Source organism: Myxine glutinosa, chromosome 6, assembly GCF_964187855.1.
Source record: "Myxine glutinosa chromosome 6, kmMyxGlut1.1, whole genome shotgun sequence".
Lineage (NCBI taxonomy): Eukaryota > Metazoa > Chordata > Myxini > Myxiniformes > Myxinidae > Myxine > Myxine glutinosa.
In genome coordinates, this window is record NC_136266.1 from 11,966,974 (window position 1) to 11,980,131 (window position 13,158).

The 13,158-nt window shown below is 45.1% G+C and overlaps 1 protein-coding gene across 2 annotated transcripts in view; it reads left to right on the forward strand.

Moving 5' to 3' along the window:
* LOC137429591 (serine/threonine-protein phosphatase 6 regulatory ankyrin repeat subunit C) overlaps nt 1-13,158 on the forward strand; it is a 237,591-nt gene that overhangs the window by 45,720 nt on the left and 178,713 nt on the right. Inside the window, exons 1-3 of one of the 2 annotated variants that reach the window (XM_078779598.1) lie at nt 3,227-3,522; nt 5,880-5,963; nt 7,523-7,601. In XM_078779598.1, the coding sequence (XP_078635724.1) occupies nt 3,352-3,522; nt 5,880-5,963; nt 7,523-7,601 (334 nt within the window). In that variant the 5' untranslated portion in view covers nt 3,227-3,351. Of the gene's footprint in view, nt 1-3,226; nt 3,523-5,879; nt 5,964-7,522; nt 7,602-13,158 lie in introns of those variants that run through there. The other variant, XM_078779599.1, reaches the window with a different exon arrangement.

Sequence of the window (13,158 nt, forward strand, 5' to 3'; positions counted from 1 at the left end):
CAAACATCACTCTGCCATCAAAGCTGAGTGTGAAAATGTCTATTTCTCAGGACCTTGCTCGCACTCTGGATACATACACATAAATGCACATCTGTACACACACTCGTGCACACATCTGACTTCATGGAAGAGCTCGAAGAGAGGATGGATGACTGACATACTGATGATGGTGTGCTAAGGAATAGATACAAAACTTTATTCAGGCCAGTAAAGATTGCTATAATTGGGGATTTTCTTGTGTGATTAGTGGATTACCTTAATGTAACACAATTCATCATTGAGTGGTTCTTCTTCATCACCATGCAAATAGCTGCAGTCTGTTATATCTAGAATTGGTCATGGATGAAATGAACAGGATTGCTATTGAGGTATTTAACCGCAGTGGGAAGCAAAAATAAGCTGAATTTTTGACGTTAACCGTCGGAGCAAAATCGCTCTTTGGTTTCAGCTCAGATGAAGAGTTAACACCCGAAACTTCCCACGGCGGTTAGCATACCTCGATCGACGTCCTGTTCTTTCATCCATTATTTTACCAGTGTGCCAACGCAGATCGACACTGGTGGCCTTCACCCCAAAACTCGTTCTTCATTAAACATATCGGTATCTAGTATAGACTTTTGGGGAAATCGGTGAAGATTCCAGGGGTCAAGCAAAATTTATATTTTATATATTTATTTATATAAAATAAATATATAAAACATAAACATATTTATTGTTTTTTTTATTGTTATGTAAAAGTATATTATTTATTTATTTTTTGGTGGTTCGCTGGGCCACCTGACCAGATATTCTTTTCGGGTGGCCTGTCTATTATTTGATGGTGAATTTGTGTTTTTTTTTTTTGACACTTAAACATGAATAATAAAAAAAAAAACAAAAAAAAAAACGGTAATCGCTTTGGATAATGTAAAAGCGGCTTCTCGCATGAATAAACGCGTGGTAATCTTTGTTTCCACAGTGCCCATGGTTGCTCAAATAGTCGAGCACGGGCTTTTCTTTGCTCCCGAGTCCCGACGTGTTTGTTCAGATGCTTTCTGACAGTTCTGTGATTTTTCCCGGAGTTCCGGCTTCGATGGCCGTCGGCACGGCAAATTTCTGCTTTCTACGACACCCGAAAGACACCGAACATTAACATCTGTCAATCAGTTTCTCTCCCTTCCACAGATCTCTCGATGTCCCTGTTCTCTACTGTTGTGCTTGTGTGCTTCCCTCTCTCTCCCCATCTTGTCTCTCCCTCCCTTTATTGTTTTATGTGTCCGTTTATGTATTTTGTGTTTAATGTGCTAATGTATGTTTGATGTGCGATCCCTTACACGAGCCTCGATCTTGTATCCAAAAAAAAAAAAAAAAAAATATGGGGGGGATTCATGGCAGAATAAAAAGGGATTTATGTTTTTACGATGCTGTTGTTTGTGACCGCCATCGTCGGTGGTATTGTAAGTGTAAGCTAAAATGGCAATCCATTATACATTATTCACAACTGATTTTCTTTTAAACCTAACATTAGTTCTAACTTTTGGTCGTTTTTCTCGAGCCCCATTCCTGCACCCCAACAAATACAAAGATACAAATTGATAAAGTTCACGCTCTTCAAAACAGAGATATGAAACACACAACAACGAAAAAATCCATGTGGGTAACATAAAAGACGCACTTTATTCAGAAGTTACGGTGAAAACGTCATTGTATCATATGTTATTTAATTAATAAAAATAAATAAATCCCCCTTCAGTATTATCCCGGGTATAGCTATCATATCGATAGAGCCCTCTGCATCGTTGCAGTCGCTTGGTTTGCTTCTGATGGGAAGAGGAAGCAATTACTGTTTTGTTTTTGTGTTTCTTTTTTGAGAAGTTTGAATGTTTGAAAACTTTCTGGTGTTTGAATCATTAATTCCATCCCATTGATTTCTTTTAATTTGTAGCATAAACAGCTTTTTGTTCCTTTGAGGGATGAGTCTTTATCAAGTCTAGTTGGTGAAAAATTCCGTGCCATGGAAGAGGTTTCTAACAATGTTTGTGTTTTTTTTTTGTTATTTTTGGTAAAATATAGATTTTGATTTTTGAAAAGCTCTCGTCAGTTTAGCAGGTTTTGTTTCGAAATTTGAACGGCACGAAGTGGTACATTCAATTTTACTTATTTATTTTCATACAAACTGAGTTGTAATTCATTTTTTGAATCCTTTTTCACTTTATCATATCCTTTATCACTATTTATCACTTTATCAATATCCTCCTCTTTAAGTAAGTTATTCATTGTGTTTTCTAAAGTCAAAAAAATCCCTGATCTTTGAGGAAGTTACCCCATCCACGAGGTTGTATATCTGTTTGATCCCTTTTCCACTAATTTGGAAAATTCGAACCCTTCCAGGCCTTGCACATCACGTGAGTAAAAGGAAAGTCTTGCTTTCTGGAGGCTCCGCGGAAGCCAAGTGGAACAGCCGGGTGGCGGGGGGCTAGTTTTCTTGCTTTGATTCCAAAGAATTGCCCTCACAAGCCTGGACAGATGTTCACCATGGTTTTGTGGATGTTTATCTACAAATGTATGTACAAAGTAGAATGGGGGCTGCGCCCCTCTCTGACTCGCTCCCAAATGCATTGTATCATTTGGGAGCGTTGCTGTTTCTCTGACTGTACGTGCCACGGGAGATCCTGTAGGTCTACAGTATTGTATAATGGTCGTTCCTTCACTCGCTTTTTTATTTTTGTTGTGTTTAGCTGCTTTTTGGCAATCGTTGTGTTTCCATGTGGGAGTCATTGGGTGGAATTTCTACATCCATACAGTTGGGGTTGGAAGCCCACCCTTCCAACTCCCAACATAGGCAAAGTTTCCTAGGCACACACGTGTCCACTCCCCCTTACCCTCCCCTCATCTGCCTCCCCGCGTGGGCGTGTTGGACCATGCACTGGCTCCTTGAAAACTCACAACTTCCTGCAAATGACACATCTAGCCACTCCCAATGCTGTACTAACCGTGCCGCGCTCTCAGATACCCTCATTTAGGGTCTTTTTCCCTATTCCTGCTGCACGTGTATGATAGTTCGTCTGTGCTCCTCCTCATGGCTTTTTCTAATCAGAACGATGCAGTTTGAATTCCTCGGATGTTACCTGGATGGGATGAGACTGAACACGCTGAGCATGGGTATTGTTGGACTTGTTTGAATGTTGTCAGAACTGGGGGGTTGCACCAATGATGCGAGACCAATATGACTCCTTGACAACTTGTGGAATGCTGAATGTCCTGCACTGGGCACCTTTGCCAAGAAGGCCATCTGGATATGACCAAGGTCACCAAAGGTCTTTGCTGGTTTGCTGACCCTACGTTGGGTGAGATGTGCCTTGGTTTGGAGAAATGCCCAGAAAGCCTTTACAGCTGAGTTTAGGATGTGCGACTGTGGATCCGAAGCAGAACCTTTATGGTAACGCCATGAAACGTGTGCGCGTGGTCGTTCTTGATGAGGGAGAAGATGTCCCACTATACATGTTCACCCTGCCACGGCCCAGCCCATCCACACCTAAAACGGTACACCGCATAGCCTACGCACTTACCGGTGATAGTGATGCTCATACACAAAGGTAAAATCTCCATCCAGAGGTCCCTTGGTTTGTTTAACCAACACGAGTCTAATGCTCTCGTTGTGTTCAGTTGGTGAAACTGCCCCTGTTTTTTTTAACGTGCCTCCATTTTTATTTGGCATAGATGGCATGATGAGTTTGCTGTAAATTCTACAGAGACTAAAAAAAACAAAAATTGACTTTGATTGATTTTGTTAACCTGATATTTTCTTTACCTGAACATTACTGTGTTTAAATACTGTTTCACCCCCACTGGGGCCTCTCCGCAGAAGGCCTCCACTTTTACACTGCAACCCACACTCGTGTTGCTTCCTTTCATGCCATCCACACGAGCCATCTGGTTTTCTTAATTCACGAATCATTTGTGTTTGGGAAGTGAACCCAACATGGTCCACTCTGTGGGATGAGTTCTACTGGTCCTACTTACCTGTGAATTTATTTTGGCTTGGCAATGTTCTACCAGTGCCGTGATGTGTGTTGCACCGCTCTCGCAAGGTTTAGCTCGTTGTCTTTTTCCTCTCTCACTGATTTGCCGTGCTCAGACTGGCACTCCGAATTACTGGTCCACCCTTGCCTGGTTAGCCTGGTGTTGGCTTAGCGGTTAGGGTGCCGGCTTGGGATCCTAGGATCCTGGGTTTGAATCCCGGTCGATCGCTGAATTAACGCCAGGGGGGTTGACTCAGCCTGTCATCCTTCCGAGGTCGGCAAATTGAGTACCAGGTTGCTGGGATGAATGATCACGGTGTGTACCCCGATTTAGAATAGGTACACCGTATCCCTGCACATCGTAAGAGTGTGATCAAGGGTTGGCGTCAGGAAGGACATCCTGCCATAAAAACATTGCCTCAAACAGGGAACCATGATTGTCATGGGACCCGCAAGGCTAACCCCTGCTCTAGCGGGGAAAATGGCCTTAAAACGATCATTCATTCATTCATTCATTCCTCGCCCTCACTCGTTGTTCAGGTGTGCCCCGATTGATGCGCAAGTCCTTGTACACTCACACGTCCAAGTCGTTTGTTGCATTTAGCCGGATGCTCCGAGATCCATTGCTTTTTGTGTGCGTGGACGAGCGGCCAAGGTTGGTCTCGTGGTCGGCCTCTGGACCACCGTAAATACGAGCCTTATTAACATGCCGCACTTGTGTGCTTGAAGGTTTGTCTCCAGCCGTGTTGTGTGATCCCTTTTTATGGTATTTTATATTTTACTTTTCTCCAGAATTTCGTGTCTTTGTCTTGATGCTCCGTGTGGTGGGGAAAAGGGGTTGGTTACCTTTTAATTGTGGTTTACTTATGCACAGGAATCTGTCCTTGAAGCTCAGGTTGATATGGATGATCTGCTCGGTTGATGCTTGACATACCCAGGGACTCAGTCATGGGGGAATGCTCATCTGCAATTTATGCTTTTGATGGTGTAAACGATTCCCTTTGAATGGCATTTTGTTGCATATTTGAGAACTTTCCTTATGATTGGGGAGAAAGTCAAAGGGCCCGTTGTGCTATGCGACATTATTATTGAATGAATAAGCGCCCTTGTTGTTTTTATTACTCTGCCGATGAAGTCGCCGGAGGTACTGTTTTTGGGTTGTTTGTCCGGCTGTCCGTGCATCCGTCCGTCCGTCGGTAATAGGTTTCCGTTGCCGTGATAACTTGAGAATGGCTGAAGGGATCTGTCAAACTTGTTCGGGGTATTTTTAATGATGTAAAGATGAACTGATTAGATTTTGGGGTCATGAGGTCAAAGGCCAAAGGTCAGAGGTCGTGTTAAGTAAAAATCGTGTTACCGTGATAACTTGCGAACGAATGATGGGATTTTGACCAAAGTTGGCACAAGTATGTATTATGATGCAAAGATGAACCGATTATATGATGGGGTCAAGAGGTCAAGTGTCCCATTAGTTAAAAATTATTCTGTTACCGAGCTAACTTGTGAACCAGTAATTGGATTTTGACCAAACTTGGTATAAATATATATTATGATGAACTCATTAGATTTTGGCATCAGAGGTCAATGGGCAGTCATGCCAGGTAAAAAATGTGATAGTTGAGAGCAGCTGAATGGATTTAAATCAAACTTGGTACAAGTATGTGTAATGATGTAATACTATGGGTTGAGGCATATCGGTCGACGTCTCGCTACATCCAAGAGTGTCTTTCTTGTTTACAATTAAACCTGATAGATGAGCCAACGTTGATCATTGGGTTTGATTATTGGGTTGTTACCGGCATGGTTACCTGGAGTGCAGATCTTGGAAAATTGAACGTTGAGTTTTGTGTGAAACATATTCTACCTTTTTCTTTTCAGCCACCGCTGGTTCAGGCAATTTTCAATGGGGACCCAGAGGAAGTGCAATCCCTTATTTGCAAGAAGGAAGATGTCAATGGACTGGTGAGTCAATTTGTGGGATAAGCAGTCTTCTTGGAGTGTAACATGCACTTAGTTTTGGTGTTATGTCGGTTTTCTTTGTTGGAATAATGGGAATCGGTGTTGCATTGTATGAATTGATTTATACCACCTGGTAAATTAACTGCGTACTGTCATGTAATTCTCTACCGTACCATGATTTGTACAATGCTCGAGCCTTTGATGGACGCAAGGCACTGTTTACATATTATGTACTTGTATCCCTCATTGTACAGTCAGTGACTCAAAGGGCTGGCAGGATGGCCGAGACTCCTAGAGGTACGCATACTCACCTTTAAGCTTTCTAGCCTGGGTTTGAATCCAGACCCAGCTATAAACTGTCATCCCGGTGTTTCACAGGCAGGTGATTCATAAAGGTGTCCCCTCCCTTGGATGGACATTAACCAGACATCCTGTCTGCAAGCATCCGTTGGTGGACGGTAAAGACCCCAGGGTGTCCTTCACGAAGGGTCGGCGAGCTATCGCCGGAACATCATGGCCAAATTACTAATTCATTCATTCACCTCAGTTGAACGATCCGATTCGTGAAAGACTTGGGCATATCTTCCCTCGGTCAACCCCACAAGAGCGTGGGAATAATTGTGGCTGTTAGAAAAAGAAGATACAGCAAATTTGTCCATATCCATCCACAACCTTTTGAGATATCCTGTTCACAAACAGGGGTGAAAACAACGTTCATCCACCTTCAGTGGTGGTGGTTATGAGGCAATTCTCTGTGTCTGTGTGTATGCATTTACATCTTATAATCATAGAAGAAGGAAAAACACGGTTTGCCCGATCTCCACCAAATTTTTCATACGTTTTGGTAGTACCCAGGGTAATCGGCGCCCCTCCCCCTTCCACCCTGCGAGGGTGGGTGGAGGGAATGTCTTCCCAATGCTCCCAAATGGAGCACATGTTTCTAGTACAGTACATAAAATTAACTTTGTGTTTGGTTGGTACTTAGTGGTGTTCACACACATTAGATGGATGTTCTCATCTCATCGGCTAATATTTATTGTTGAGTCTTTTGGAACGTTCTTCAAAGTCATTTTATATTTTCGAACATGCTCGCAGAATATCGACTGTGATAATTGTACTAATGTGTGCACCTTCTTCTTTAATATGCGGCACAAGGCTGTGGGTTGCATCATTGGCTAAGGGTGTGGCTGTGCTGCTGATTCAATGCCCTCTGTAGGTTAGGGCAAGAATTATTAATTTGTTCAGGATTGCGGCGATGTATCGCCTACTCTTGGCGAAGGACACCATGGGATCGTTAATGTCCACCAACTAATACTTACATACGGGATGCCAAGTTTAACGTCCATCGGATGGATGGCATATATATTGATGAATTGCCCTGCCTGTGAAACACCGGAATGACATTTTATAGCTGGGTCGAGATTCAAACCTCACAATAGACAGCCAAGAGTTGAGTGTCTTTACCTCTAGGTCTAGGTCATAATCTGTTCACCAAGTTGATGTGATTTGCCTTGGATCATTTATTTGTATCTGACATGACGCTCTGATTTCTGGGTTTGAAGGATGATGAGAAGCGGACACCTCTCCATGCCGCTGCCTACCTTGGCGAATCGGACATTTTGGAACTACTCATCATAGGAGGTAAAGTTTTGAGGTTTTCCCCCCCCCCCCCCCCCCCCCTTCTTGGTTTCTCCATCCTACTGTTTAAAAAAAAATTATTTTATTACCTTTATTGCCTTTCTTTTTATTTGACCCCGACTGGTTTCACCAGAGGGCCTATAATAGCCTTGCTCTGTCTGTGTGTCTGTCCATCTGCCCTTGCTCTCTGCCACCTGTGTTTTCTCGATTTTGTGTATATATATATATATATATATATATATATATATATATATATATATATATATATATATATATATATATATATACTAGTGGAGTCACCCGTGGGAATCCCATGGGCATGGACGTGTGTGACATTTGGACATCTTGATTTAGATGCTGCAAATTTTACAAAATGGTTACTGGCAATTCATCAGATCCAGAAATGGTGTAATGAACACAATTTATTTATTTCACATAAGATGTGACGCCTCACTCCTCTCCACCTGACACTCTCCTCTCTCCACCCTCACGCCTCTCAAATCCCACTCCTCCTCACACCCTTCTCCAATACCTCCTCACACTCCTCTCCAATCCCTCACACCCCTCTCCAATCCCTCACACTCTTCTCCAATTCCTCACACTCCCCTCCAATCGCTCCTCGCTCTCCTCTCCAATCACTCCTCACTCTCCTCTCCAATCGCTCCTCACTCTCCTCTGCAATCGCTCCTCACTCTTCGCTCCAATCGGCCCTCACTCTCCAACTCCTTGCTCCTCACTCTCCAACCCCTCGCTCCTCACTCTCCAACTCCTCGCTCCTCACTCTCCAACCCCTCGCGCCTCACTCTCCAACCCCTCGCTCCTCACTCTCCAACCCCTCGCCCTCACTCTCCAACCTCTCGCCCCTCACTCCAACCCCTCGCCCCTCACTCTCCAACCCCTCGCTCCTCACTCTCCAACTCCTCACTCCTCACTCCTCTCCTGTCTCATTCATTTTGGAAATGGAAGTTTCCACGCAACGCATGAATTGTCACGATCCTCAAGAGGAAGTATCTTGTAATCATTAAATGGCAAGTAAATTACATTGTGAAAATTAAAGATTTCAAATAAACCTATTTAAAGTGTTTTTTTGTTTTTTTTGTTTTTTGTATACATAATCGAGGTTCGTGAAAGAGCTAACATTTATCACACATACAAATTAAACAGACAAACAACCAAAGTATATAAAAAGGGGAGTGGTATACAAGATGAGGAGAGAAGGTGAAGCACATAAACACAACATTTGTGAGAGACATTGGGAATGTGTGGGAGGGAGAGGGCTTGGGGGGAGGCAGCATGGGAAGGGGGGGTGTTGGGAGAAGTATAAACACAAGGACACCAAGGACTTCCAGGAAAGAAGTTGGTATTTCAAAAAAGAGGATTTGGGGTGAAATTAGCGAGGGTAGAAAAGATCAAGGTTTTGGATGGGGGAAGATAAGAGATGGTGGTGAACAGCTGTTTTGAAGACCTGGAGGGACGAGTGGGATTGAAGGGAGTGGGGGAGTTTGTTCCAGAGGTGGGAGAAAAGAGGAATGAAAGAGTGAAGGTGAGCAGTGAGTCTTGATTTAGGCAGTTTAACCATAAGAGGGTTGCAGGCAGATCTTGTGCGACCTTCAGGAATATTTGGGGGACAGAGCCCAGAGAGAGCTGGAGGAGCAAGGCCGGAGAGGAGCCGGTAGAAGACAGAAAGACCACCAACCTGCCTGCCGTGAGTAAGTGAAAGGCCCTCGGAGGTAGCTTCATCACGGGAGATTCCAATGATTCTGAACGCTTTGGTTTCAACAGCATGAAAACGAGCTAGGTGTGAGGCAGGAGCACCAGCCCAGAGGGGAGAGCAGTATTCCATTGAGCTGCGGATGAAAGCCTTGTATGTGGTGAGGAGCTCAGGTGTGCCAAGGAAGGACTTAGCACGACGGAGGATGCCCAGTCGGCGACTGGCTTTGGAGGTCAGATTTGAAATGTGGTTTTCCCAGGAAAGATCATGGCAGATAGTGAGACCCAAAAGCTTGAGTGACAGAACTTCTTGGAGAGGACTATTCAGAAAGTGGATGGGAGGGTTGTCCAGTCGGTCTTTTCGGAGAGACATCGTAAGAGTGTGAGATTTGTCAGGATTGAAAGACATGTTCCACTTGTTTGCCCAGTCAGTGATTTTGTCCAGGTCTTGTCCAGGTTTTGTCCAGCTTTTTCCAGGTTTTGTCCAGTGAGGAGGCTGCAGACTGCCGATCTGAGGGATGAGGAATGGAGCGGCAGAGAGTGGAGTCATCAGCAAAGAGATAGAGAGGATTATCAAGAGAGTCGGAGAGATCATTGATGAAGACCGCAAAAAGCACAGGGCCCAGAACACTGCCTTGGGGAACTCCAGCCTGAACAGGAAGAGGAGATGAGAGAACCCCATTCAGGGCCTCACGTTGACTACGACTAGAGAGGAAGTCCGCCAGCCATGCGTGGAGATTTCCATGGATACCAAAGGAGGAGAGTTTGGTGAGCAGAGCGGGGTGCCAGACCGTATCGAAGGCATGTGATATGTCGAGGGAGACGGCTTAAATTTCCTGTTTGGCATTGAGGACCTCCGTCCATTGTTGAGACAGCAGAAGCAGCATGTCCAGAGTAGAGTGACCTGGTCTGAAACCAAATTGATGATCAGAGATCAAGCCATTGGAGAAGAGGAAAGATTTCATATCCGAAGCAATGATGGATTCCATGACTTAGCTGATAATTGGGAGAAGGCTGATTTGTCTGTAGTTGCTAGGATCTGTTTTTGCACGTTTTTTGTGTAAAGCGGTGATGTTGGCTAATTTCCAAGCAGATGGCAGTTGACCTTGAGCAAAAGAGCGGGTGAAGAGAACAGAGAGAGGGAGTGAAAGAGCGGAAGAACAGGATTTTAGGACCCGTGGGCTGATGCCGTCAGGTCCAGTTGCAGAATCAGAGTCGAGGGTTGACAGAAACTTTTCCACCTTGTCAGGAGGAAAGGACACAGAGTCCAGGAGCAGCTGAGTACGACTGGGTAGGGTGGGTACAGAGAGGGATGGGTTTGGGACACAATATTTAGAGGCAAACACAGAGTTGAGACATTCAGCTTTTTCACGTGCGGAGTCAGCTGTGTAGCCATTTCAGGTAAGGGAGGGGATCGAGAGGGAACAAACACCAGAAACAAATTTGACCAGCCGCCACCAGGATTTGGAAGAGGGAGACAGATAAGAGTTCGGTCTTGAGAACGGAGAGATATTGTTTCCTGGCTCTCCTAAGGGTGGACACACACTTGTTTCGGGCTTTGTGAAAGGAAATGAGATTTCCTTCCGTTGGATTTGCTTTCCAGGAGATGAAGGCAAGTTGTTTCTGGGCAACAGCCTCACCACAAGATTACGTGTACCATGGACGGGAGGAAGGGTATGACAACTGAAGACGAGGTGGGATAAATCTGTGCATGAGAGAGAGCAATTTACTTTGGAAGAATTCCCTGGATGAGTTGATGTCAGAGGTGGTGGAGCTGGGAGACCAGTCCAGATGATTGATGGCTGCTTGAAGACCGTGCCAGTTGGCCTGAGTGAAATGCCAGACTCGTCGATGCTGAGGAGGCTCCCTGAGAATGGTCAGAGAGATGTCCACTTTAACAAGCACATGATCAGATGAGCCGATTGGAGCAGAAGAAGAGCAGCAGACATTTTCAGGGAAGTTAGTCATAACCAAGTCCAGAAGAGAAGATGCTCCGTTGACTGAGATCCGGGTCGGGAAATTGACAGATTGTGTCACGTCAGTCCCAGTGAGTCGCAGAAGTCCTTTGCTGAGGAGCCATGGCTGGTGAGAGAGGTACCCACACCCAGCCAACTGGCATGGTGACAATTGAAATCACCACATATGAGGAAGAGAGAGTTGGGATGAGTCGATAGAAGTTGGTCCATATTATCAGACAGCGAGATGTAGATGGAGTCATCACTGTTTGGTGGACGGTACAGCACGCATATGAACAAGAGGTTGGAGCGAAGGGGAAGCCGTAGCCAGATGTATTCTTGGGGGTGAGGTGGAGAGAGGGCAGTGCAGGGCGAGTGAGGAAGAGAGTTTTTGATAAAGATAGCAACCCCACCTCCAGGACAAGGCTCAGGTCTATCATACCGGAGGAGGGAGTAACCCAGGAGAGATACTAAGGAATCAGAGACATCATGAAGGAGGAAAGTTTCTGTTAAGCAGATCACGTCTGGTTTGTCAGAAGCAACCTGTATGGAGAGATCAGTTAAGTTTGAACGAAGGCCCCGGATGTTTGAGGTCTATACCGTTAATCAAGAGGAAGGGGGAGCATCGGATACAGAACAGGGGGGAGGAGTACCAAGTTGTGGAAGATGTGGAAGAGGAGGAAGAGGTCGTGAGAGCTGTTGAAGGTGTGTCAGATATTTCAGAATAGCTCTGAGAAAGGGAAGGATGGGGCAGACAAAAGGTTTGATGGTGATTGGGTGAGGCACATTGAGGTGTTATTTGAGGAGGGGGAAGAGCGAAGCAGGAGGTTGGGGGTGATGGAGGTGAGAGTTGGAAGGGGGAAGAAGCGGGGAGGACGCTTTGAGGAGGAGGGGTGTGAGGGGGGAAATGGAGAAGAAATGAGGATGGGGAGATTTGAAGGGGAGGGGCGAGGGGGGAGTTTATGAGGGGAGGGGTTAGGGGGGAGTTTAGGAGGGAAGGGACAAGGGGAGGGATTTGAAAGGGATGGGAGAGATTTGGAGGGGAGGGGTGAGGGTGGAGTCTTGGAGGGGAGGGGCTAGGGGGAGTCTTGGAGGGGAGGGTGTGGGGGGAGTTTAGGAGGGGAGGGGTGATGGGGAAGTTTATGAGGGGAGGGGTTAGGGGGGAGTATAGGAGGGAAGGGGCAAGGGGGGAGATTTGAAAGGGATGGGTGATTGGGAGGATTTGGAGGGGAGGGGCCAGGGGGAAGATTTGGAAGGGATGGGTGATGGGGAAGATTTGGAGGGGAGGGGTGATGTGGAAGTTTTGGAGGAGAGGGGTGATGGGGAAATTTTGGAGGGGAGGGGTGATGGGGAAGATTTGTCGGGGAGGGGTGAGATTGGATTTTGGAAAGTGTACGATTAATGGGAAACGAACAATTATTGCAAAATGAGTTTCTTGTGACCTTCGAGTCAAAATACGTTTAAGGACGTTGGATGGGTGGTGGAGTGCAGGTGAGTTTAGGGAATGTAGAAAAAAGGTGCTGTAAGAGATGGATTTTTTTTTTGGGATGAATAGATTTGGTGAGAGTTGAAAGCAACCTTTTAAAGAAGAAGAAGAAAAAGGTGTTATAATATACGACAGAATACAGTACTTCAGGGGAAAGTTGAAACATTTTAAAATTGAGCAGTGAAAACTATTTGAGGAAATGGGGAAGAAACACGTGGTCAAAGATCGAACGAACGAATAAGAACAACGAATAAACTAATAAGAACAGAGAAGGAAATGTTTTTTTTGGTTTTCTTTTTCTTTTTTTGAGTTGAGATTTTAAACAAGGAAGTAGGCTATGGGGTGAAAAGACTGGGAAAAACAGAGAATGAAAGTTATTGGAGCACAAAAGACGGACCGCTGAGAGAAA